The sequence below is a fragment of the Cervus elaphus genome, chromosome 18 (assembly GCF_910594005.1).
Source record: "Cervus elaphus chromosome 18, mCerEla1.1, whole genome shotgun sequence".
Taxonomy (NCBI): Eukaryota; Metazoa; Chordata; class Mammalia; order Artiodactyla; family Cervidae; genus Cervus; species Cervus elaphus.
Window position 1 is genome coordinate 18,079,321 of NC_057832.1, and position 27,211 is coordinate 18,106,531.

Here is a 27,211-nt window from a genome sequence, read left to right on the forward strand (position 1 = left end):
AGGTCCAGGTTCACCCAGCTCACTGCACCACAGGCCAATTAATGGAGAGCAGGTGCTGAGGCGAGGAATACAACTTAATTCCAAAAGAGGACTGACAGATAAGGTCTCAAAGTAACCATCTTGAGGTCTGGGATGCCAGGTTCTTTTATAGAACAGAGATGGGGAAGGTGAGGAAACAACGTTAAAAGGCCATTGATCTTGCAAATATCTCCTAGAATGGCAAGCCTTGGGGAGGGGATGTGTTCATTTCTTCCTTCCTGTAGCCATCCACAGGTGGACAGGGTCCTGATCAAAGGCACTTTGGTTTAGTATTCAGGCAGCCAGGCAGGATTCCCCCAGGCAGACCATTGTGTATAAACAGTATCCTTTTAGTGAAGAAAAGCAACAGGCAACCAAGGGTTAAAGTTCTAACATGGAGTCATTACTGGCTCCTCCCTGGAATAGAGGGGTCTTGGCATCTGGGGTGCCCAGCTTGGTGCCTCTTGAATGACTTGATTACCAACCCTCAATTTGGGATGAACCTCAAAATCTCAGGAAAGAGGCTTTTTGAAGAGTGCACGGACCATATTCATACATCAACAGCATGGTCCCCACACAATTCCCCAAACCAAAAAGCACAAGTGCGGGCCTCGGTGTGCAGTCAGAAAACAGCCCACTTTGAGAACCTAAAACAGAGTTAATACCAAACATTACCAGGTGTAGATGTGCCAACAAGGCAACTGGGGCAACTGCCTCTGGGCTGGGGGACCTGGGGACACCCCAAAAACAGCTACTGCCAGACCCATCTGAGACAGGAAGGGACACCCTGGAATGCCCTCCAAATCCCCTTCTGCCTCCAGTTGGGAGGGGGGGGGTTGACTCCAGGAGGAAGCTGAGGGACACGGAAGCATTGATGCAGGGCTGCTGCCAGGCTAAAGTGAACCTGAGTCTCGCTTGGTGAGCGAAATCTGACTACAATCAGTATTTACAAGTCTGAAAAACTTCCCTAGAAATATTTCAAATACTGAGGAACTTTCTTAAAGAAAACCCAAATCAGGCTAACGTGGTGGACATGTTCTAATGAAGCTTTAAAAAAAAAAAAAATCCTTGGACTTCCCTGGTGGCTTAACGATAAAGAATCCGCCTGCCAATGCAGGAGACACAAGTTAGATCCCCGATCCGGGAAGATCCCACTTGCCTGGCAGCAGCTAAGCCCCTACATTACAACCATTGAGCCTGTGCTCCACAAGTCCTGAAGCCTGCATGCCCTAAGGCCCGTGCTCCACAAGACAACCCACCACAGTGAGAGGCCCCCACTCACAACTTAGCAAAGCCCACGCAGCAATCAAGACCCAGAACAGCCAAAAACTAAACTAAAAATATATACATATTTTTAAATCTGCGTAGCTAGGCAGGATTTTCTTTGCCTCTGACCTGAAATCAGTTCCCTAGATTCTTGTATAAAGGATCCAGGAAGTCACACAGAGGAGACTGTGGCAATGATTTTATTTGCAGGAACCACAAATGCCCTCTAGATAGATGTTGGGGTGTCAGGCCTACATCAGGCGCTTCTTGATGAACTGGCCTACTAGCCGCTGGGGCCGCTGCTGGTACTCGGCCAGCACCTCGTGGGGGCTGCTGATCTGGTCTCCTTCCAGGCGGTTGAGGAGGGTGACGCACACCACGGCCGCTGCAGGGAGCAAACGCCAGGTCAGCACAAACTGCGGGATTTCTAGCTTAATTCCGGGAGACCAGCCTCCACTCCTCAAGAGAAGGCGTGGGATGCACAGCATCCTGTCCTATTGTCTCATGCTCCAGCTGCCTTTGCGTCCCAAAGAGATTCCCTCAGCAAACCCCAGGACCAGCTCGGGTCCCTGTACTGCCTTGAAAGGCAAGGTGATGTGACAACAGAGACGGCAGGATTTCTGGAAGGCAGAGCTGGGCCTGGAGGGGTGAGGCCAGAACTGCGATGGGTTAACTGCAACTCAGAAATCCGAGGAGCTCCGAAGGCCAGATTCACTGTACAGTTGGCAGTGAAGGCCACCCTGAGCTGAGGGGGGAGCTTTCTCATCTTTCTGGTCCCTTAGTGGCACCGGAGTCCCAGCAGAGACACTGCGGATCCTGTTTTGAAGCGCGTGTCAATCTGAAGAGCACAGAGGTGCGCTATGCTCTGGGTCCAGAGGCATGCCTTGGGGGGCAGGGTGGGCGGGTAGTTCCGGGAGGACTTGGGTGGGAACGGGGAAGAAGCGGGGGCTTCAGCAGGGTGGGGGTGGGGGGATGGCGGCCTAGGGATCCCACCTCGGAGGCCGCAGGCGTTGCACATGGCGGCGAAGACCGTCGCCTCCATCTCGATGTTGCGGATGCCGGCCGCGTAGGCTGCCTGCAGGTACTCCTGCTTATCCTTTGCGGTGTAGGAGCAGAGCGCCCCGTCCAGGCGGCCTTGCCCTGGAAAATCGTGGAGCACTCGGCACGGGCATGCAGTAAACACCTACTGCACGCCCACCCCATTCCCCAGGCATGGAGATGGTTTCGAGCCCGACCAGCCTGCTTGCCCTCCAGCATCCGGCCTGCATGGAAATCATAAGAAGCAAGCTCACGACGGCGGCAGACCCCCAGCAGGAGACCAGCGGGCCCCTTACCCTCGTAGAAGTCCAAGGTGCACATCGTGTTGCCCACGACTGTGGGGAACTCGCCCAGGTCCTCGGAGCAGCGCAGCAGCTCCTGTACCAGCTGCTCGTCCAGGTCCGTGGTCCGGACCTCTCGCTTCCCCAGGACAATCTGCTCGAACTCCGGCTTAAAGCATGGGTCCACCGCCTGCCGGGTGATCACCACAGAGCCGGGCTTCAGACCTGAAGGAAGGACAGAAGAAGCAGTTGTCTCGCCGCCTGATGGGGCGGCGGGGGTTGGGAAGGGAAGGGCCTGGTCCATGCACGGGAACGCTGAAAGGTCAGTCAGGTCCTAAAAAGAAATAGGTAAGGATCCCTTTTCTACACCAGATTTATTTTTCCTAATGGTAAAAGAAACGAATGGGTAGACGCTACAGAAAATAGGGAAAAGTGCAAAAAAATAAAGGAAAACTGACGGTGCATCTGCACCGCACTGAACAGCATTTTAACAGTTGCTGCTGGAACTCTCTGGGGCTCTCTTTACCAGAAGGTGTTCAGCTGGTCCCTGTTCTGTACTTTTTTTTTTTTTTTTAAGTATTTAAGGTTTTGAGTTAAACAAAAGTAGCCAAGAATAGTGTAAGGAATTTCCGGGCTCCCCAAAACTGGCTTCTGTGGTCACCAGCCCCTGATGCCCTGGCTTCCCTCCAGGAGTGACCCCGGGTGAGGATCTGCTTTCTGTGGGCGTTTCCACATTTGTACTGACATAATTCTGCTCCTTGGTCTTTGGACTTTTAATAACTTTGCTTGAGATTTGACCATTAGCATTTCTCACCACTTCTTGCTTTAATGGGATATTGGTTTTCCTAGACATTTAGGAGGAAGAAGCCATGAGAGCTGTTCTGGGGCTCCCCGCCCCCACCCCCTATATCAGCTGCTTTCATGAAACATTAAAAAATATGACCAACCCTCAGGCTCTGACTCTGCTCACCCCCCTGTGTGTCCATCTAGACTCTCCTTGCGGCTTCAACACAGACACCCCTCAAGTGTCTCCCCTCCCCAAGTGTGGGCCTGGAGAACCCTCAGACAGTAGCTTTCAGGAACTCATGGCGCCCAGGACATTCCAGCCGCTCAGGCCTCAAACTGGAGGGTGCAGTCCTCCTCCAGGGTCAGCTGCTCTTCCGCATACAGACCCTGCACTTTCTCAGGATACCTGTTGGCTATTCCAGAATTCTCTTCTCACACCCATCAGGAACCGCAGCGTTTCCTTTGCTTCCTCCCGAGTGGGGGCCCGTGCCACCCACCCACCCACTCTTCCTATTTTGGGATTTGGGGTCCAGCTCTTTAGTTGATCTATCCAATTCTATGGAGCAATTTTGGGAGACTCAAAACCCACCCTTGGAGAAGGCAATGGCACCCCACTCCAGTACACTTGCCTGGAAAATCCCATGGACAGAGGAGCCTGGTAGGCTGCAGTCCATGGGGTCGCTAAGAGTTGGACACGACTGAGTGACTTTACTTTCACTTTTAACTTTTCATGCATTGGAGATGGAAATGGCAACCCACTCCAGTGTTCTTGCCTGGAGAATCCCAGGGACAGGGGAGCCTGGTGGGCTGCCGTCTATGGGGTCGCAGAGAGTCGGACACGACTGAAGTGACTTAGCAGCAGCAGCAGCAGCAAAACCCACCCTGCTCCCTCCAGAATTCATTCTCTGGTTACTGATTTTAAAATCCCTGCAGAGCAAGAACTCAGGAAAGGTTTGCTGGAGCTTCTGGCAACACTGGTGCAACATGCATGAAGGAGAGCCTGGGCATTGGAAGGTATCACAGGTAAGTGGGCAGGGCCCTCCCTAGTCATTGGGGTGTTTTCTGAGAACCCCGTTAAACTTTGAATGACAATCTGCAAACAGGGATGCTACCTATCAATCTGTCTATACAGTGAAAGGAAAATGAGACTATGTATCAAGAAGTTTAGGGCCTACAGAAGTCCCCGTTCATAGCAGGAAAACCTAAAATTTCAAATTATCATAAATCCAGAGGAGGTCAGGCCTAGACGGTCAGAAACAAGTGCAGAGGCCAGGCCTCCTTCCAGCAGCTCCCAGCTCCTTGATGGGAGTGAGAATTGTCAGAACCCATTTTTCAGCAGAAAAACCTGCCCTGAGTTGGGACACCTGAAAGCAGGACAACTTACATAAAACAAGTTTGTTTCAACAACTTTGGCTTAAAACTCAACATAATTTTTAGCGTTCTGTGATGTTAAAAAAAAAAATTATGATGAGCACTGAGGGCTTTTAGGCAATTTAAGAACACTTATCTTAATTTTGTTTTCCTTCTCTTTCTTCTCCCTTTGAGTTTCCTGTAGGTTTTCTCTTAAGATACTTCACATCCTTGCAAGAATAGGGAGGAGTGAGCGAAGTGAAGGAGAAAGGCAGAGAAATGAGGAAGTAGAAAGAAAAAAAAAAGAGAGAATCAAGCAAACAAGAAGGCATGAGAGTGTAACCCGAAAAGGACGGGTTTTCACATGCGAGTGGCCTGGAATCTTTCTGCAGCTATTTCTGGGGTGTGGGTTGGGAGAAGTAGCTGGACCAAAAAAACCAGATAAATAACAAAGCAAACTTGCTTTCACACCTGCTGCTGCTGCTGCTGAGCTATCCTGGGCACAGCCCAGGTCGGAGCTCTGGGTCCCCTCGATGCCCCCCTCGCCCCCAGCAAGGGCCCGGTCGCGGTCTGCACACTGACCTATCCCACCGGAAGTGCCGATGCGGATGAGGGTGACGCCGGAGCAGCGAGCGTGGTACAGCAGCTTGATGAGCTCATGCAGCAAGATAGCGATGGAGGGGACGCCCATCCCGTGCTAGAACCAGGGAGAAACACGCGCGTCACGCTCGGGCGGAGTCTGTGTGTGCTCGGTCGTGCGTTGCTAAGTGAGGGTGAAGAAGGTGAACTTCAAACGTAGTTACAAACTGTGACTATGTGGGGAAGGTTTGCATGATGCTGTTGACCCCGTTTGATGCACACAGCTGGTAGAACGGATCTCAGCTGAGGACCAGGGGGCCTGCAGTTGCCAGGTAACGAGCAGCCCCTCCGGCCTGGGAAGGCCTGCACACATTTTCCCCTTTCTCCACGTGCTCTGCCGCAGCCATCCTCAGTGACCGGCATGTGGCTCCGCCCTGTGAAGGCTGCGGCCTCTCCACCCCAACCCTCCCCTTCTTCAGAGGCCTGCTGGAGTCACATCCACCCGGAGCTGATCCTAGGCGGAGCAGTCCTGGGAGGATGTGTTTGTCATGGAGCCTGGCATGTGGGAGGTGCTTCCATGGATTATTAGTATCCAGATGTGAACATGTCTTGATTCCCAGGTGTGTGCTGTGTGGTTGAAGCTGCCAAACATCTCAGCTACTCAGAGCCGGGGCACCCTCTCTCTGGGCAGCCTTACTCTATGGAAGCACTTGCTTAATGCTCCCGCCTACAAAGGAAACCAGAACTGGGAAACGAGAAAGACCAGAGATTTACGTTCACTCACTGCTGAATCACACGTGTAAGTCCCAGTGAGGGGGCCAGGGCGGGGGCCCCTGGTACTGATCTTGGCTCTCCTCGGAGGCCCGCTCAGGCAGGTCCTCCTGGTTTCCAACCTGGGCCCCCACCGTGTGCACACAGCTGGGTGGGCGTGCATGTGTGTTTCCATGTGTGTACTGGCAGGTCCTGAAGACGGGCCCCAGCTCCAGGCTCCCCTCACCCCTGGCCCCTCTGCCGGGCTGTGTGCAGGGCAGGCGGGGAGCCTGCAGAGCCGGGGGCCGGCCCCCCGCCAGCGCAGGTACTCACGCTGACGGACAGCACTGGCCCCACTTTGAACATGGCATAGCGGTCGGTGCCCTCACAGATGTTGGGGTAGTCAGCACCCGCGGGGGCGAAGCCCAGCTCCACAGCCACGTACTTGATGAAGGCCTTCATCCGGGAAGGGCTTCCTCCCATACACACAAACTGCAGACAGAAAACAGAGCCCCATCAGCAGAGCATGGGTCCTCAAAGTGGGACCCCCACTGCAGCAGCATCTCCTGGAACTTGCTAGAAGTGCAGGTCCCTTCCCCGGCCTCCCCCCGGACCTGCTGTGTAAATTTGTGTGCTATGGAGGCCCCCTGGCGATTCCAGCACTCTTCACATTTAAGAAGCACTGGTTCATGGACTCAGCTCAGTGCTATTGGACTCAACAGTGTGAAGCAGTCAGCTGCACAAAATGCAGGACCGCCGCGCCCTCCCTGGGTGGATAAAATCCAGGCTCCACGCCAGCCCGGGGCCCACCCATCTGCGTGGGCGGCATCTCGCTCCACTGGAGGGAGCCTGGGTTCAGAATAAGGTGGGGCAGGATCCTCGATGTGCAAGCAGCCTATTCATAAAATGGACTTCTAACCACTCTTTCACCTGCCGGCAGAGAACCCAATGGCCAATTCGAGAAAGAGTCAGGGGCCAGTGGGGGCTTGGGCAGTTGTAGCTGTGGACGGAGCAGGTAAATCTCAGAGACACAGAACCTGCAGTCTGCAAAGTGCAAAACATGAAAGCTTACAGAAGAAAAACAAGTAAATAAGTCACTCTTAGGGACTCAATGATCGAAGAATTATTAGTCTCTAAACATAAAAAAAAGAACTTCTACAGCCTAGGAAAAAAGGTATAGGTTAGATTTAAGGGAAGAATGAAAATGGAAAATTGTCCCTCAGTTTGAAACAAACATCATCATGAAAGAACCAGGCAGCCAGTGGGACATAACCTGGTCATGACCTTATGATCCCATGAGGCAGCCCTGGATCTAGGGTCAGCGGCCTGTTTCAGTTTAGAATTCTAAACATTAGTCCACTTTAAAAGTCCCCTGTGAGGACAATTCTGGACCCAGGCACTCAAGGCTCGGGACGAGGGGAGCCTGGAAGCTGCATTCAGCAAGTAAGTCATTGAAGGAACCAGCTCAACAAATCGATGTATATCTTAAATGACAGACAGCAGACACGGTGACTGCTCCTCCTTGCTATCCCTCAGTCCCCTGGAAAAGACTCAGTGTCTGCTCTTTTCTAGTCTCTCAATGAGAGCATTAAGAATATTAGTGATCTTAGGACAAATTCCAAAATTCAAAGCCCTGAGCATTTTACCTTCACGTCTCCAAACATAGCTGGGAAATCGTGCGTGCTGGTGCTGAGGCCGAGGTGGTAGAGGACGTCTTCCTTCATTGCGGCTACATGGGGGTTGCAAAGCTGTACCAAGTCACTGTCCCAAAACAGGAAAGGAGACAGTTTATAGAACCAGCGTCCAGTGGCCAACTGGACCACTGAGGCGCTCTGTGCCAGCGAGGCACGTGGAACCCAGCAGCAGGACAACCCCAACCTACAGAGGCTTCTGCTCCATCTCAGTTCCCCCCACTCCTTCCCTTCACCCCCTCTTCATTTCCAGGGCTGGTCTTGGAGGATGACCAGACAGAACTCACAAGAGCACCGAACTCACAAGAGCACCGAATGGTACAAAGATCAAAATGCCAATTCACTCCATATAGCGTGTAGCCAGTTGCTACCAAACTCAAGCTCACTCAACACATAAATGTGGCTTTGTGGTAAAAATGATACACTTATCACAGGAAATATGCATGGAAATAAAAGAAAAAAATGGCCTATAATCCTCCCACTCCGAGATGGCTTTTCCAATCTGATGCCTTTCCTTTTCATTTCCTTGTCATTAGCCAGCACTTAGCTGGTACAATATCCAAAGAGAGTGATGAGCAAAGACATCTTTTGATTTTGTTTTTTTCTCTGCAGCTGCTTGAAACTTTGTGTGGTTCACATTATATTTCTCTCGGATGGTACGCTGCTGGCTGGCAGTAGGGGTCAGCAAACATTTCCCACAGGAGACCACATGGTAAATACTTTTTCCCTTGAAGGTCATACGGGTTCCGTCACCTCTTCTCCACCCTGCTGTTGTCACATCAAAGTGGCCACAGACAACATGCAAATGGGTATGGATGTGTTCCAATACAACTTTATTTTTAAACATGATGCCCAGGTCTAGACTGCATCTGCAGCCTTAGATACTCCTCCTTCTAACCTGTGCCTTCCAGATCCCAAACACAAGTCTGCTGCCCAGTGCCAGGGGCAAAGAGAGAGGCAGCACGGGGCCCCAGTTCACAGCAATTAGGACCTTCTATTTCTTCCTTCTGAGCCAGACTTTCTGCTCAGAACCCACTGATCACATTTCCTTCTCAATCTAACTGTGAGAAGAAGCCAGGCAGGAGAAGGTCTAAGCATCCTGGGGCTTGTAAACACCACAGTGTAGCTGACCCAGGCCACGTGCCCGTTCTCTGCTGCCTCTAGCCCGGGTTCTCCTGGCATCCATTGGTCCTCGCAGACACCCAGCCTCCAGACCAAAGACACTTGCTCCTCTGCCTTCTGCATCTCGTCACTTCTTCCTTTCCCCCCTATTTCCCTAGAATGGCATCCAAGTTAATTCACAGCCCAACAGTGTCGAGAAGCAATACTAAAAGAGGCAAACATTTTTCTGTAATGCAAATGCATTATTTTTTGTGTTAAGACATGTCAATAAAAATTATTATCAAGTGAAAAAAATTTAAAAAATTTTTTTAAAGATGCAAACAAAATATTAAAGAGAGGCAGGTCTTTTTCTAAAGGGGAGGTGCTGATGGCTGGCTCACAGAACGGCCCTGGGGCAGAGATGGGAGTCTTAACTCAGGACAGGTCATCTGCTCAAGCCACGGTCTGTGCTGGACCCCAACCAGTTTCAGCCAAGCCCACTCTCCTGAGTCAGGGGGTCTCTTTCCAGGGGACCAAATCCAGCTGGGACAAATCCCAAGCTTTCCCTGAATGCCTGCTAAATCTCAAGGCCAAGCTGAAATTCTGAAGTCACAACACAAACCACAGCGTCTGAAGCTCCTTTAAAGATAATTGTTTTACTATTATTATCGTTCTTGGTCTCCTTCAGGATGTTCACAAGACAGACTACAAACAGAAGCATTACCAGGCAAGCATCGGAACTGACAAAATAGGATGTGACAAAACAGCTTTGTCACTTATTTCAAAACACAAAAGCTTTCTTTCCTCTTTCATTCTAGGAAGAGGAGAAGGAAATAGGGTGTAACTCTGGAGACCAGCAAAGATTTAAAAATATGTAAATTAGACACATCATAATAGCAAACAGAACTAGCTCAGACTTTCTTTTGTTACTGAGGTATAATTGACTTGCAGTGTTGTAATAGCGGTGATTCAATTTTTTTAAAGGGCTTTAAAATAACAAGTAAAAGACATATTACTTGGAAACTATTCCTCTAGTCTACACACAATTTCAAACTTGACTTTATCTTCCTTTATTCTGACACTTTATTTGCTTAACAAATATTCATTGAGCACCTACTCTGTAAAAGAAATGGGTGAGATGCAAAAGGAATGAAACTTGACTTCTGATTCCAGGAGTTTATCAGCAGGGAGGGAAAAACACGGCTATTGGTCAAACTGGCCCAGATGTCTTGGGTCGCATGCTCAAGGGACTGGCAGAGAGACTTCCCCGGTGAGCAAGTGGCTAAGACTCCATGCTCCCCAGTGCAGAGGGCCCGGGTTTCCATCCCTAGTCAGGTAATGAGATCCTGCATGCGCCAACTAAGACAGATCTCACATGCTGCAACTAAGACTCAGCACAGCCAAATAAATAAAAATAAACATTTACAAAAGGGACTGGCAGATGAGGAAGGGAGCCTGAAACCAAAGAGGGGGCGGTCACTGCCGTGTGTGCACCTCACCTGGTGCCCAGGTCCCCTTCACAGCCTTTACTTCACACTATCCCCACTCCATCAGCCCCCGGGGTCCTCAACTTGGGGGCAGAGATCAGGGAGAGGACAGTGGGGACAGGGTGTGTTTGGCTGTCGATGATTGGAAGCACTAGGGATCCTACTATTTCATTTAAAGTTATCTCTGCAAGAGCCATTCCCGGGGCAGCCCCCAAAATTGAAAATGGGCTGAAGACTCTGCGGGGAAGGAAGGAAAGGGTAGGTATCCATGTGGGATTAGGATGTGAGCAGGTGACCGACATGTGTGAGGCTCCAGAGAACCTCCTGAGGAACCTCCCAGAGGAGAACCAAGGAGAGCCCTTCTTAGGAAAAAGGAATCCTGAGAAAAGAGTTTATGTATGGTGAGGTAGGACTGAATTGAATTAAATATATTTTGTTACTAAGAGTAATTGATACAAAACAGAAGCTTGGTTTTCTCTCTGTGTTAGGAGAATGAAGTTTTCTTGGAGGGACATTCCTGGTGGTCCAGTGGCTAAGACTCTGTGTTCCCAGTGTAGGGGGTCCAGGTTTAATCACTGGTCAGGGAACTAGCTCCCACATGCCACAACTAAGATGAAATGCAGTCAAATAAATGAAAAATGAATAAGTACTTTTTTTTAATGTTTAAAAAAATAAAGTTTTCTTGGAATATCGAGCCGTTTTTCCTACTGGATTATGCATCTTTGCCTTTTAAGTGAGCTGTATTTGCTTTTGAAAGATTGTATTCTCACTTTGGTTAAGTGAATTAAGTATTGTTCCACAGCGACCTAAGGTCCTATTTAACCAAGTATTTTAAACTTTTTCACTATTTTGACAAACTTCCCAAATTCTCCCTGAAGTTGACTTTGGGATTCTTCAGAAAGGACCCCTGAAGCACCTCAGGGAGAGTAAAATTAAACTCATTAGGCTTATTTGGTATGTTAAATTACATGGGAAGCATTGTCGTGGTAAATATTCTTAGGTTACATTGTGTGGGTTAAGTATTACTAATATACATATTCTAGAAATTATATGCCACTCCTTAGAATCCTGATAATGTTTACAATCATAATTCTAGTTATTATGTTAAAATTTTGTATGTCACAGAAATAGCCAAGTTTCTTTGCCAAATACAATGTAATCAGATCTTTAACCTTGCCTTTTTAAGTCGTTTGTTATTTATCAACTGCTTCATCTTCAAAAAGATTCCATAGAAAGGACTTTTTGGTAATCTCCTGGTGGTTAGTCCAGTGGTTAGGACTTGGCACTTTCACCACCAGGACTTGGGTTCAATTCCTGGTCGGTGGTTTTTTGTTTTTGTTTTTGATGGGGGGAGTTGCTTATTTTGTTTTTCACCTTGCTAAGCAGCTTATGGGACCTTAGTTTCCCAACCAGGGATTAAACATACGAACCCCTTCATTGGAGGCTCAGAGTCCTAACACTGGACCTGTTTTCCAGACATAAAGAAATTCTTCCCCTTAAGCTAATTATGACTTACAGAGATTTCGTAAATTACACATTAGTAAGCAGAACTAAGATAGTTATCTTTTCTTTCTACCTGATTTCTCCAGAAATTGGAAACTCTTACCTTCTCATCAGCTTTATCAGGTAATAAAATTATCTAATAATTATTAATTGAGGTCTGTATTTACTGCCTAAGATGCATTTCTCAGATGACTCCTTGTTGCTATGCTACATTATTGTACAGTTTGTTTCTGAAGCTTATGAAAGTAATCTATCTTTGAATGAAGATCACACGTGCCATGGCCTGCAACCAGGGGGTTATGCATGTGGGAAAGACATCAGATAAAGGATTTTCGGAAGGGACTCTATTAGGCCTCCTTAGACTTCGATTAAGATTAATACTGCCAGACCAGGACATGAAAATTATGATATCTTGAAGTAAATAGCTGACCCAAGATGCCAGACCAGGCCTGTAAGCTAATTACTTTAATAATTGCTCACACTTTTGCTTATAAACCAGAAGCATTTCTTCCTTGGGCTCAGTCATTTTTAAGTTTCAAAAGTCAAACTAATTGCTGAGTTTGTGGCCAATTACCTCTGTCCAGGACTCCTAGGTTAACTTGGTGGGTTTCTCCTCTCTTACTGGATGGCCTTGAGGTCTAAAAGTATTGAAATCATACAAAGTCTGTTCTCTTATTACTGTGGAATTATGTTAGAAATTAGTATCAAAAGATATTTGAAAATAACTCACATTTTCAAGTGCAGTGTGACATTTACTGATAGAGATCTTTGACTTAGCCATTGGAAGTCCCAGTAGTTAGGAGACTAAAGAAACACAGAGGCTGATTGCAGAGAAGAATGCATTTAATGAGAAATTAATAGCAAAGATACTTTAAAAACCCCATATATTTGGAAATAAAATGTCCATTTTAAATGATGTGTGTATCTAAGAAACCATAAAGAGGAAAATTAGAAAATACTTGTAACAGAATAAAAATGAAAAGAGAATTTACCAGAATTTGTTGCAAGCAACTCAATGCAACTGAACACATGAATCTTGAATAAGGTATGAAAACAATGAACACTAGCATAGAATTTTGTTAGATTTAAACAAAATCTCTACTTCAGTTAACAATACTGTATAACATGTTTCCTGGATTTTTTTTATAACATAGTATTTCTTTATATTCTCAAAATTGACTTAGAAGTTTCAAGCCTCATTTAAATTCTTTTTAAATCACCAAGGTAACAAACTTTCTAGACATTTAGCAGTAATACCGATGCCAAAATACCCAGAACTATATCAAAGTTTTGAGTGAATACATAAATTACAAATCTAGCATTCTATTCATATGAAGTCAAACAAGTGGAATCAAAATGCCATAAAGGTTTTAGCTATCATCTTCCCTCTTAATCTTGTGAGGGGTCATGAGAACCCACGACTCGCTGCTCTGTGGATGTGTATCTGGATGGTGTAAACTGTCAGTAAAATGTCGTGTGTGCGTGCACGCAGGCATGCTGTCTCTTTAGTCGTCAATCTTTGCAACTCTATGGACTGCAGCCTGCCAGCCTCCTCTGACCATGGGATTCTCCAGGCAGGAATACCAGAGGAGGTTGCCATGCCCTTCTCCAGGGGATCTCCCCGACCCAGAGATCGAACCCCCGTCTCAGACATCTCCTGCATTGGCAGGTGGGTTCTTAACCACAACAAGCGCCACCTGAGAAGCCCCAGTAATACATCATTTGATGTTACTACACTTTGTCTCAAAACCTTTGACCTCTTCTAGGCAAAACAGTCCTCAGAGCTTTTTGAAAAACCATCTCCTGGGTTATAATACTCAGGCTAACTGGAATACAATTTTCCATTTTTTTCTCAGATTGACTATTAATTTTTTTTCATCAATACCAGCAATGCACTAATATACATAAAAGAGTGGCCATGTGAATCACACAGTGGATAATGAACAACTGCAAAGAAATAAGGAAAGTATTTGAAAGTCAGAACCAAGAAAGCTGGGAGGGCAGCAGGGACTGTGACTCAGAAAGTGTCCAAGAGGAGAAAGCCTCTTGTCAAGTAAGTGTTGGATTGCACTGAGCTGCCCCTTCCCCGAAATCTTATGTATTGACCTCCCCAACAGCCTCTTTGGAGCGGCCTCTCAGAGCTATCTGAGGTGCTGCCTCCCAAGCTTCAGTCCTCTTTTTGCCCCAAATAAAACTTAGCTCACAAAAAAAAAAAGTTTCCAGGAGTAAGGAAACCCCCGTGGATATAGGTCTGAGCGTTGGCATCCTTGAGGGACAAACACACCACGGCTACAAGCAGCTGCCCGCATGGGGTACCAGGCGTTCTCAGCCAGCTCAGCTGCCAGCCAACCCAGCGTTCAGTCCCCCTGACCCCGCTCGGGCTCAGACCCGAGAACCAAGGCGTCCACGCCTCAGCTCCTAGAACACTGTGGGCTCAAGGCCATCACCACCAGCCTAGGCCGGGCAGCACGCAGGTCACCTTACTTGTGATCTTCCGGCTTCTCCGTTTCAGCCGCGGTGCAGGCCATTCCTTCAGCTGAGGCAGGACCCTAGGAGAAGACAGCAGAGTCTGTGAGAAGGTAATAGTGAGCATTTCAGGAGTTCATCTGAGGGCACAGCGATTGCAGTCAGTGGTCACCCAGGGAGCTGGGGAGCGACCTACGGAGAAGTGGGAGCAAAGCCAGTGTGTGGCTGATGGCTGCAGCAAGAGGCCTGCATGGCTGTGTGTGACGGTTGTTCGTACTATTTTGAATTTGCAGCCTTGAGGCATTTATCGCTTAGATTTCAGTTTGCTGACACGGGCTGCCTCAGCATTAGGGCCACCACGGTCCAGTGGGCTCCTTGTTCAATTATCTGAACACTAGTTAATCCTCCCGATAGGAACCACTGTCGCTCTGTCAGCAAGGCCACATTAACCTGTGGAAGGCCAGCGCCTTCGAGAGGAACCCTACATTTCTGCATCACATGCAGGCACGAATATACAACCAGGAAGGCTGCTAATTTCAGAGAGGAGCTGGCGGAAATATACCCAAAGTCAGCGCGGGCTGGCATCTCATGCGGTCCCCAGGGCAAGACAGCCCTGACCCAACGGACTACACCAGGCTGCCTCACCCTTCTAGAATCCTAACTCTCCTCCAGCTCAGGGCAGGAAGGGAGCAAGCAAAGGCAGCAGCTCTCCAGAGCCTGCCATGGAGGGAAGGGAAGGAAATGGGGCAAGTATGGATCAACCCACCGCCCTGCTCCAACTCAGAGCTGGAAGGAGGGACATCCAGGAGAGGTAACCAGTTATCTTACTGGGGCTGGGCAATCAGGCGGACACTGCAGAGCTGAGCCTGAGGACCTGTCAGAGGCGAACGCGGTGAGTGAGCCACCCCCACCATCCCCAGGTCAGGTTCCCAACCTGGAACCCCACCAGCCACTTATCAGAAAACCAAACCCACCAAGTGAAAGCCCAGAAGGTCTCCTTTTGGAGAAAAGGATCGACGGCTGCTGTTACACAGTTAAATATTGACCATTTTTAGAAAATGCTGAAGACTGAAGAGTTTTATCATAATTGGTTCTGGGACACAGATTTTTCTGGAGAGTGGCCTGGACTTCCTCCTCCCTTAACATTTATTTATAGGACACTTCTCAGGAAACGCCATCCTGTGCGTGTATACGTGCCAAGTCACTTCAGTCATGTGTGACTCTTTGCAACCCTATGGACTGTAGCCCTCTAGGCTCCTCTGTCCCTGGAATTTTCCAGGCAATACTGGAGCGTGTTGCTGCGCCCTCCTGCAGAGGATCTTCCTGACCTAGGGATCGAATCTGTATCTTCTGCATTGGCAGGAGGGTTCTTTACCACTGGTACCACCTGGGAAGCCCAGCAGCCTGAGTCAACTGCAAATTACTGCAGGGCAGGGGTGGTTGTTGAGAACCTCCCATCCAGAGCCAGGTGACCACCCAGACTTGTGATGGGGGCGCAGGGCTCAGGGTGGGGGAAGGCAGACAGTCTTGTTGGACTGAGCCCCTAGCCTGGGGGTCTGACACTGTCCCCAGGCAGCCCGTGTCAGAACTGAGCCCACCTATAGGACTCCCTGCTTGATGGTGTGGGTGTGGGGAGAACAAATCAGAACTGTACTCAGTGATCAAACTCTAAGGGCATAATTTGCCTTTACAGCATCCAGCAGGCTGACAGATGAAATGAGACGCAGGCAGCCGTTTCTGAAGAAGTCTGGCCTCCAGGAAATGCCACTCTTTTCACATGCCCTGCAGGCAGTGGCTGCTGCCCCTCTGGGATCCATCTCATTGTCTGTAGTAAGTGCAGACATGTCTTCCAGAGCACCAGCCCACAGCCTTCCTTACTGGCCCTCAGTGTCCCCTGAGAGATGAAGTCTGGCCTAGGGTCACGGAGAGTCAGTCCCCTCCGGTCTGCCAGCTCTTCCTCTGGGGGTGGTGTGGGGGAGGCGGGTACGGGAAAGAGGAAGGGTGAGAGGCGCCTTCCCATGGGGCCGCAGCTGAATCACAGAGTTCAGAGGGTACACTAGGGGGTCTTCAGGGAGAATCCATCCCTATTTTCCAGGAATTGAAACTTAGCCACAGAGAAGGCATCCTGTCTGGACTTGCTAGTGTTCCTCTCTAGCCCAGTTCTCTCCCTGCCTCTGAAGCAGAGAATCCATTTTCTCTGTCTTATCCTTGCCCTCTGCCGCCCCTGACCTCAGCTCCTTCCTGAAGTGTGGAAGGCTTCTCCTTAGACTCACCCCTCCAGGCTGTGAGCTCCCCACCCCCAAGACAACTCCTCCTGGGGCCAGGGCCTGGCCCTGCAGACAAGAAAGCTTTATTTAACCAGCTCTGTACAGAGAAGATTAGAGCCTTTGCAATGTTCTAACTGGTAACTTCCTCACTAAATACCTTAAGATGTTCACATGGAGTGAACATGCATGCACGTTTGCCTAAAGAATCCTGGTACAACCACCAGAGCCGCATTTCACTCTCAGAAGGAGCTGGGTGTGGAGGATAAATGATACGGCTACCCCACCCACCCACTGAAAGGTCAAAGATGGGGAGGGGGTGAAGGAAGTCCCTCCCCTCTCAATTCACTTGCCCTCAGACCAGCTGGAACAGACAGAATCCAAGAGCCACACGGTTGTCACGGGCAGACTGGTTGCTCACTCAGATTCACCCTTATTCTGCAGGCCACCAGCAAGGTGAGCACCCCACTTCTGTAAAAGGAGACCCTGGTGATGTTTAAGAATAACCACTCAGGGAACCATGCAAAGGTGGAATTTCAGAAGGAATTTTCAAGTTAATAAAAATGTGTAGGGGACCTCCCCAGTGGTCCAGGGGCAAAGACTCGGAGCTCCCCATGTAGGGGCCCCGGTTGGGGAACTACATCCCACAGGCTGCAGCTAAGACCTGGTGCAGCCAAATAAATAAATCCTTTAATGTGTATGTGAAGCTTGTGGGTAAAAAGATGTCACCAGCCACTGCTGTAAACAATGTTGCCTCCATCAAGTCCTCAGCCAAGGCAGCCATCCCCATGTGGCACCCCAGGAAACTCAGGATGGAGAAAAACAAGACGTTGGCCCTAGGTGGTTAAGATGAACATCAGATGAATGATTTCAAGGAGCCCAGCCTCTTACATCTTCCTGTACATAGAAAAGCACTGAGATCATTAACTTGAGATGTCTGGTTTCTATGATTGCCTGTAATCTTCTGATGTTCAACTTAAATGTCTGGTTTTTGTTTTGCTCTCAGCAGAACTCCTATAAACCCTGGGTCCACTCTTACCTCTTTGGAGCATTCCTCACAGCTACCTGAAAGGCTGTTCCCTGAACTTAAGTCCTCAGTAAGGCCATCAAACAAAACTTAGTTCCCAACTTTTAAGTTGTGTTGTTGTTGTTTTCTTTTGTCAAGAAGATGCATTATTTTTTTCAACCATCAAAGGAATCAGAAAATAGGTCCTTCACCATCGAGGCCAAAGTCTGTCCCCCTGAGGTTTAATGCAGATGAAGAGAGAGGGAGCCCTCCATGGTTCCACTGCAGTCGGTTCAACTCAGGTCACAACTTTAGAGTATTGAAAGTGTAAGTCATGCATTCGTGTCTGACTCTTTTCAACCCTATGGACTGTAGCCTGCCAGGCTCCTCTGTCCACGGGATTCTCCAGACAAGAATACTGGAGTGGGTTGCCATTTCCTTCTCCAGGGGATCTTCCCAACCCAGGGATAGAACCTGCATCTCCTGCTTTGTAGGGAGATTCTTTACCATCTGAGTCACCAGCGAAGCCCTTGCGCAGCACAACTAGAAGTCATCATTGGCAAGCTCATTCAGAGAATTTAGGGAACATTTTCGCCAACTGTTTTTTCATTTGCTTTACTGAATTAACGCTATCATGCACCTGTTTCCTCCAACAGACAATACGCTTCTGTATTTCCTAAGGCACACTCTTGATGTTGTACAAGTGACTTTCAGCCTGGGCATCACCCCAGGTGAATACTTGTGCAGCAACTGCTTCACTTCCTCCGTGGCGGAGGAAAGCTGACTTGCACAAACCCGGCACTGAATCAGCACCACAGTGCCGTCCACCCACAAGAGGTGCCATCCGGCCCTGCCCGCCCCGTCCACCCAGCACAGCTGTGGCCGGAGCGGCAACGTCAGGGGGAGTTCAGGCACTTGCCTCATACTTTTACTTCACCTTTTTAGTAACTCAGAAGCAAAAGGCAAGGGAGGAAGTGAAAGATACACCCATGTGAATGCAGAGTTCCAGAGAGGAGAGATAAGAAGCTCTTAAGTGAACAATGCAAAGTAGAGGAAGACAATAGAATGGGAAAGACTACAGATCTCAAGAAAATTGGAAATGCCAAGGGAAATTTCATGCAAAGATGGGCTCAACAAAGGACAGAAATCGCAAGGACCTAACAGAAGCAGAAGAGATTAACAAGAGGTGGCAAGAATACAGAGAACAATACAAAAAAGGTTTCAATGACCCATCTAACCATGATGGTACAGTCACTCACCTAGAGCCAGACATCCTGGTGTGTGAGGTCAAGTGGGCCTTAGGAAACATTACTATGAACAAAGCTAGTGGAGGTGATAGAATTCTAGATGAGCTATTTAAAATTCCAAAAGATGATGCTGTTAAGGTTCACACTCAATATGCCAGCAAATTTGGAAAACCCAGCAGTGACCATGGGACTGGAAAATGTCAGCTTTCATCCTAAAGAAGGGCAAGGCCAAAGAAGGTTCACACTACCATACAATTATGTTCATTTCACATGCTAGCAAGGTAACAATCAAAATCCTTCAAGCTAGGCTTCAGCAGTGAATGGAGAACTTCCAGATGTACAAGATAGATTTAGAAGTGGCAGAGGAACAGAGATCAAATTGCCAACATTCGTTGGGTCATAGAAAAAGCAAGCGAATTCCAGAAAAAACATCTACTTCTGCTTCACTCACTATGCTAAAGCCTGATTATTTTCTTGGGCTCCAAAATCACTGTGGACAGTGACTGTAGCCATGGAATTAAAAGATGCTTCCTTCTTGGAAAGAAAGCTATGACAAACCTAAACAGCATATTAAATAGCAGACATCACTTTGCTGACAAAAGTCCATATAGTCAAAGCTATGGTTTTTCCAGTAGTCATGTACAAATGTGAAGTGAACCATAAAAAAGGCTGAATGCCGAAGAACTGATGCTTCCCAACTGTGGGGTTGGAGAAGATTCTTCCAAGTCCCTTGGATAGTCAAGAGATCAAGCAAGTCAATCCTAAAGGAAATCAACCCTGAATATTCACTGGAAGGACTGATGATAAAGCTATAACTCCAATACTTTGGCCACCTGATTTCTAAGCCGACTCTTAGAAATGACCCTGATGCTGGGAAAAATTGAAGACAAGAGGAGAAGGGGGTGACAGAGGATGAGATAGTTGGATACCATCACCAACTAAATGAACATGAGCTTGAGCAAACTCTAGGAGATGGTGAAACACGAGGAAGTCTGGTATGCTGCAATCCGTGGGGTCACAGAGTTGGACATGACTTAGCAACTGAACAACTACAATGCCTTTCTATTTATCTGTAAGATAGCAGAAGGTGCTAAGAATTGCCCTCATTAGTCATTGAAGTAAAATCACCAACAGGTGTACCTGTTAAGGTTAGTATCAGCACGTGTTGTAGTGTGTGATCTGTAGAGACAGGACAAGATGCAACACTCTGAGTCCAGTGTAGTAAACATGTGTGAATGTGAACTCCAATGCCTGTTGGCTAGGGAGAACCAGGTAAAGATACAGACTTTTCTAGTTCGACGTGAGGAATGAGTCGTTTCTTACCCGGATTCCTAGGAATAGCCAGGAAAAGATGCAGCAGAGAGGACAGGACAAACTATTTACAGCGAGGAGACATGACACCCCATGAGATATGTGGAGGATGCAGAGACAAGCAGCTGAGCCGGCTCAGGGTGGAGAGGGGTGACTTGGGTGCTGGTCAGGGGCCAGGCGCAAGGGCAGCCAGGTGTCAGCACCAACGACGTGACCCCATCCTGGAGGTGACTGGGGGGCTCTGAAATCTTGGATGCAGTGAATGACAGTCAGAGGCTTTCATAGTAAAGCCACACAAAGGGCTCCAGAATAAGCCATTGTTACCTAACAACCATTCTGAGCTCAAGACTTTGAGGTCCTGAAAGCCGTTACATGCCTGAACCTTGGGAATTCCAAACATGTCAGTACCCCTCCTAGAAAAAACTAACCTCCTCTTCTCTGAAAAAAACCCAAACAGATATTGTCCTATCTTATTGCTTGTCTCTCTCAAGTGACCACTCCTCTCTCCAAAGTCCTCGGTGTTTGCATAAGTGCCCTTTCTGCCCCACCCTCTTCTAAGAAGGCATTTTCTCTCCCAGGTGCCTCTCTGCCTCTCCCCACTTCCATTAAGAGGATATATAAGCCCCAGATTCTAACCACCTCCCAAGACTGCATTTTTCTCTGAATTCTCCCGTACACATATAAATTCAAATCTGTCTGTTCTCTTGCTAATCTGTCTTTAATTTGCAGTCTCCAAGAATAGAATCATTGCCCAAAGAAGGGCAATGCCAAAGAATGTTCAAACTACCTTACAATTGTGCTCATCTCATGTGCTAGCAAAGTAATGCTCAAAATCCTTCAAGCTAGGCTTCAGCGGTACATGAACTGAGAACTTCCAGATGCACCAGGTGGGATTAGAAAAGGCAGAGGAACCAGAGATCAAATTGCCAACATTTGCTGGGTCATAGAAAAAGCAAGAGAATTAGAGAAAAACATCTACTTCTGCTTCACTCACTATGCTAAAGCCTTTGACTGTGTGGATCACAACAAACTGTGGAAAATTCTTCAAGAGATGGGGATACCAGACCACCTTACCTGTCTCTCAGAAACCTGTATGCAGCTCAAGAAGCAATGGTTAGAACCAGACATGCAACAACAGACTGGTTCAAACTTGGGAAATGAGTACATCAAAGCTGTATATTGTCACCCTGCTTATTTAACTTCTATGCAGAAGACTTAGCAACTGAACAACAACAAGAATAGAATCTAAGTGGGTAGAAGTTTTTCTTCCCCAACATGTGATCCCTGCACAGAGGGTGAGCAGAGATGCAATCACAACAGGAAAGTTTGGTGCATCCTGGATCCAGGAGGTGAATCCTAAGGGCTGGAAGGTGGTATTCAGATGAGGCTGTAAGGGATGCCTGTGTCCAGTGGATTTACAGGGAAGGAAGGCCACATGATGTACCAATCTGAATGTTTCATCAGAGGCACCGGCTTCCCACACAAGATGCCCACAGGCATCACTCAAGGTGGAAGTGCTTGCGGAAACGGGGCAGGTAGGAATTCTGGGTCAGTTACTGGAGAAGCATTGACTTTCAACTCTGTCATTCACAGGTCTAATCTAACTGGGGTCAGCAGGGGTCAGGGTGGCAGTATGGTCACTGGTCAGTGGTCCAGTCTGGTCAGCTAGTCTGGGGCTTCCGGAAGAGCTGATGGCTTTCCCACAGCATGGCAGGCTCCATGGGTTAGACCCTGCACCTGAGGATGGGGTTGTCCTGGAGTCAGTTTTAGAAAACATTTCTTCTAACACTGTCCCAAGGGCTGCAGGCATTCTGAAGACAGCCCCTCTCACTTTCTAGGACCCTCTGTTCTCTAAACAGGAGGGTTCCACTAGATTCCAAGCCCAGAGGCTCTGCCTCCCAGAGAACTCAGAACCTGGCTCTGGGCTCGTAGGTCCCGAGGCTTCGCTGTGAGCACAAGGCTTCCCGATTGTTGTCTCAGTCCTGTCGACTCTTTGCCACATGCTAGGGGACTCAATGGACCCAATGCCAGGGGTGCTGAGCCTCTGAACACACCAGGCGCTTTTGGTTAAAGCAGGAGTGTTTACTACTGGTAACAAGCAAAGAGACAGGGAGTTAACCCTCAAAGCACTGTCTCACCCAGTAGCAGAATGAGATGTTCTAAGCCAAAGGTGCACACGTGTTCACAAAAGGGCACTGTGACCTTCCCTGTAGAGTGGAGTCCTAGATGCCCTTGCCCCGTGGATAACACACTCCAGCATCCTGTGTATGTGCAAAACCAGCATCAATCTTGCCCGAAGAGCAGAGTTTCGCATTAAGAGGCAAAGTCACTGTTGGGAGAAACAGACTGAAACTGTCCATGCTGGCCAGACACCACAGTAACCATTTGCCAAGAGTTATTTTATGACAGGAGGTCCTGGTAAGGTTCAAAGAACAAGCCACCACCCACCAGAAGAATTCAGGAAAGGTCAAAGGAGACCCCACAACTCCTACCGACCTCCCAGAGTCCTTCTCATTGGAATTCATCTTGGCTGAGCAATGCGTGCACCATTGATGCTTTTGAACTGTGGTGTTGGAGCAGATGCTTGAGAGTCCCTTGGACTGCATGGAGATCCAACCAGTCCATCCTAAAGGAAATCAGTCCTGAATATTCATTGGAAGGACTGATGCTGAAGCTGAAACTCCAATATTTTGGCCAGCTGATACAAAGAACTGACTGGTTGGAAAAGACCCTGATGCTGGGGGAGACTGGGGGCAGGAGGAGAAGGGAATGACAGAGGATGAGATGGCTGGATGGCATCACCGACTCAATGGACATGAGTTTGAGTAAACTCCGGGAGTTGGTGATGGACAGGGAGGCCTGGTGTGCTGCAGTCTGTGGGGTCGCAAAGAGTCGGACAGGACTGAGTGACTGAACTGACTGACTGACTGGACTATACAGTCCCTGGAATTCTCCAGGCCAGAATATTGGAGTGGGTAGCCTTTCCGTTTCTACAGGGGATCTTCCCAACCCAGGGATTGAACCCAGGTCTCCTGCATTGCAGGTAGATTCTTTACCAGCTGAACCACAAGGGAAGCTCATAACCCAGAGACAAACGGACCCAATTACCAGGAAGCCTGTCGCCAGCTGTGACGGCTTTGAAATAATGCAAGAAGAAGGTGAGACCCTCATCATTTTGAGCCTTATCATCTACCCTAGACGATGAGACCCAGGCTATATAAAGCCTCTCGGCTCCCCTAGAAGGGAAGCATAGTACTTGAGGTGCTAATCTGCTGTGCTCTCCCCCTTGCCCAGCAAACGGAATAAAGTCACTTCTATTTCCTCCAAACTGTCTCATCTTTCTATTCAGCATTGGTGGACTGGGAGCCAAGAGCTTGGCAACATTTCCACATGAGATACAGGAGGCCATCACTCACCTTCTTGCCAACCATCAGTGAAGAGAAGGCAAAGGTTCTGAAATTCACACTCTGGTTCCTAACTGAGGCCAGTCCAGAGAGTGTTTCAATTTCTCCATTGACTGTTGCTCTTCTATGAGACAGGATGTAACCTAGTTTGACCCCACCCATTCCTTAGAGGGGCTTCCCTCAGAGCTCAGTTGGTGAAGAATCTGCCTGCAATGCAGGAGATCTGGGTTCTATTCCTGGGTAGGGAAGATCCTCTGGAGGAGGACATGGCAACCCACTCCAGTATTCTTGCCTGGAGAATCCCATGGACAGAGGGGCCTGGCGGGCTACAGTCCCTGGGGTCGCAAGAGTCAGACAGGACTGAGCGACTAAACCACCAGCACCACTTCCTTAACTGGGTCATCACTCTAGCTCTGCTAGATCCAACTTGCAAAATTAAAAAGCCCTCCAGCTGGCAGCTGGTTTTGGTTTTCTTGTTTTGTATTTGTTGTTGTTCTGTTTTATTTTAGTTTTAACCTATTTAATCCAATTCAGACAGGCGAATTACTTTGGGCATATAGATTAGTGTGTAAACGTTTTTTATTTTTTTTTGAATGAACATATTTCAAAAGCAAATGTGTGTGTGTGTATGAGAGCAAAGAGGGAGGGAAAGACAGAAAGATGTTCAGGGTTTATCTTTAGGAAGCAGAAAAACTGAAAGTTTTTATATATTTGTTATATATATATATCTTGTTATATATTCTGTTTAAAAAAAATAATGAATTTGTATTAATTTTATGACAATGAGAAAGTTCACTTGGACAAAAGCCAACGTAAAGAATAACTACTTTGTCTCAACTAAAGTGCTACTTCAGTGCCTACCAGGGTTGAGAGTACTGGAATAAAAAATATAATTCATGTCTGATAAACCTGTTTGAATTAGTCTGCAGTCTCCAAGCGAATGTAGAAAGACAACCAAAAGGTCAGTTTGGCCTCTAAAAGGAGGGGTGGGAATCATGGAAAATTGGCCCAGAAGTGGGAGAGGGGGCCCTCTGCTTAGAGTCAGGCAAGCCGAGTGAAGGGCAAGGCAGTCCTGGGAGGGGTTGGCAGGGTGGGAAACCCACTGGGCGTCGCTTCTTTCTATTCAGGAAAAATGCAAATCTTTAAAAAGCCAGGGCCACAGCCAATGAATGGAATCAAAGTTCTCTGATCCGGAAACACAGAAAGAGGGGGAAGATGTGCGAAGGGAGACCAGGCTAGGCAGGGCACGGGGACGGAGAGGCAGCCAGGAGGACGGAAAACAGAGTTCAGAGCGCAGGGTCACGCCGCCTGGAGCCAGCCTTACAGGATATGGCCGCGTTCCAGCCTGGATTTCAGAGTGGGTTTCTCTGCAAGTCACCATCAGCGGGGAACTGCACAGGGCAGAGCTGACCTCTGGTGAGGAGAGCGAAAGACGGCCAGGGCTGGGAAAGAGCGGGTAGGAGAAGGCTGCGGGCGGTGACTGACTTCCCGGACACGCCCAGACCCCAGAGCTGGAGAGGCGGCCCCACTTGCCCGTCTAAAAGCAACCTGCCGCTTACAAGAACTGCAAACATACCTCCCCCCGGTGCAAATCATGTTTGTGTCAGATACTTTAACTGTGAAGTTTCTCTTTTGAGTTGCCGGACACCTTGACGCCAGTATTTTACGCTGTGACACTTAATCTGTTGGCTCAACGCACACACCCGAGTTCATTTTAACTCTCCAGGTCTGGTAACAGTCCTTCTCTAAAACGTCGTTTCCCCTCTCCCCTCACGAGAAGGGGACGCTCCAGGTGTCCCAGGACCCATCTCGCTCGGTTTGGGCTGCGGATTTCATGCACCAGGTGGACCCAGCATCCTGGCGGAGTCCGGACACCCGAGCGGCGGAGGCAAGGATGAGCGCCCTCCCTCCAGCACATCCTCCCCGCACAGCCTCCTGTCACGTCCTCCGCGCGCGCTCGCCCAGCACACCCTCCCGGAACATCCTCCCCGCACAGCCTCCTGTCACGTCCTCTCCGCGCGGTCTCCCCGCACACCCTCCCGGAACATCCTCCCCGCACTTCCTCTGCGCGCGCGCCCTCCCCGCACACCCTCCTGTCACTTCCTCCGCGCGCGGTCTCCCCGCACCTCCTCCCTGGACATTCTCCCCGCACACCCTCGGAAAACGTCCTCCCCGCGCTCGCTCCGCGCACTCGCTCCGCGTGCGCTCTCCCGGCACAGCGTACCCGCGCACCCTCCCCGCCGGTGGCCCCGCGTCCCCGCACCGAGTCGCCTCACCGGCAGAGTGATTCCCGAAAACTGGACTCCGGCCACGGAGGCTCCCCGCGCAGAGACTGCCCGAACTGTGCCAGGAGGTACTGGGGAGCTGGTAGAGTCAGGCCTCCCGGGGGTCCCCGCCCGCCGGCCCGCAGCTCCTCCCATCCGGGCGCCCCCGCCCACCCCCGTCGGGTTTCCTGCTGCGCGGCGGGCGACGGCGAGTGACCGGAGACCAACCGCTTACTCATTAAGCCACTCGTCCCGCCCACGACACCTCCCTGCGGCTTCTTCCCCTCCTGACTGCAGACCTGGGGGACAGAGGTGACCACCCGAGGTCACCGCTCCGGCCGGAGCCAAGGTATCTGCGGGCACCCACCCCGAGTGCAAACGTGGGGCAGGCGGATTGTCTGGGGAAAGTGCCAGCGTTACCGGTGTGGACCTAGCGCTGGGCTGGGGATGAGAGTGGGCCCCACAGGCCAAAGGTGGGGACCCAGGTCTCCTGGGTCTCTGTGGTCTCGGGTTCACTCTGGGACCCGCCTGGTCCTAGTAGCGCCCGAGAGGGCGGGAGGAAATGACTCATTCATTCAGAGCCACCGGCTGAGGCACGGACCTGCTTCCAGGACTCCAGCCAGCGCCGGCGGTCCTGGCTGTCCTGTCACTAGGGGACCTGGGAGCCCCCCCCCCCCGGGAACCCCCAGGCCTCTGGGGCGGTGGACGGCAGTGGCCTGCTATCCCTGGGAGATGAAGTCCTTTTCTTTCCAACAGGCTGCACTTCAGCCAGAAAACCAAACAGCAAAGACCTGACTATTTGTTCAGGTAGAACCTGGTAAATGTGACACCTGGAAACAAATTGTCTCCAGCCATTTCTAAACCACACAGGTGAACCCAGGCGAGCCCGTTTGCTGAGCCCAAGCTCACTCTGCTTGCTGCAGGGTAGGCCGGTGAGAGAGGAGGTGTTGAGGCAAGGCGGCGGCTGCTGCGTCGCTCAGTCTAGCGACCCCACGGACTGCAGCCCACCAGGCTCCTCTGTCCATGGGATTTTCCGGGCAAGAGTATTGGAGTGGGTTGCCATTGGTTGAGGCGAGGAATAGAACTTTATTTGGAAAACCAAAGCCGACTGACTGAGAAGATGGCCAGCTCACGTCTCCAAATAACCATTTTGCTGGGGCCTAGGTGCCGGGTTCTTTTCCAAAGCCGTGAGAGGAGCAATGAGAAACTGAAGCCAAAAGTCAGCAGAGAGGAAGAGGCAGTGGGGAAGTAAAGTGAAAGGGTCTTCAGTCTTGCAAAACATCCCCAGGAATGGCCAGCCTTTGAAAGGGATATGTTAATCTCTTCTTTTTGTTGAAGTTATTCACAGGTGGGCAAAGACAGATTATCTATGTGAGCTGAACAAAAAGACACTTTAACT

The 27,211-nt window shown here is 49.2% G+C and overlaps 1 protein-coding gene across 1 annotated transcript; it reads right to left on the minus strand.

The window, feature by feature from the left end:
- Window positions 1–1,471: 1,471 nt before the first annotated feature.
- Window positions 1,472–25,960, minus strand: UPP1 (uridine phosphorylase 1). The gene is made up of 8 exons (XM_043872536.1): window positions 25,825–25,960; window positions 14,335–14,399; window positions 7,715–7,829; window positions 6,402–6,560; window positions 5,322–5,436; window positions 2,619–2,828; window positions 2,278–2,424; window positions 1,472–1,669 (listed from the first exon to the last, which is right to left on the minus strand). Exons 2-8 carry the CDS (start codon window positions 14,376–14,378, stop codon window positions 1,536–1,538), a joined length of 924 nt encoding a protein of 307 aa, XP_043728471.1. The 5' UTR covers window positions 14,379–14,399; window positions 25,825–25,960; the 3' UTR covers window positions 1,472–1,535.
- Between the last annotated feature and the right edge of the window lie 1,251 nt (window positions 25,961–27,211).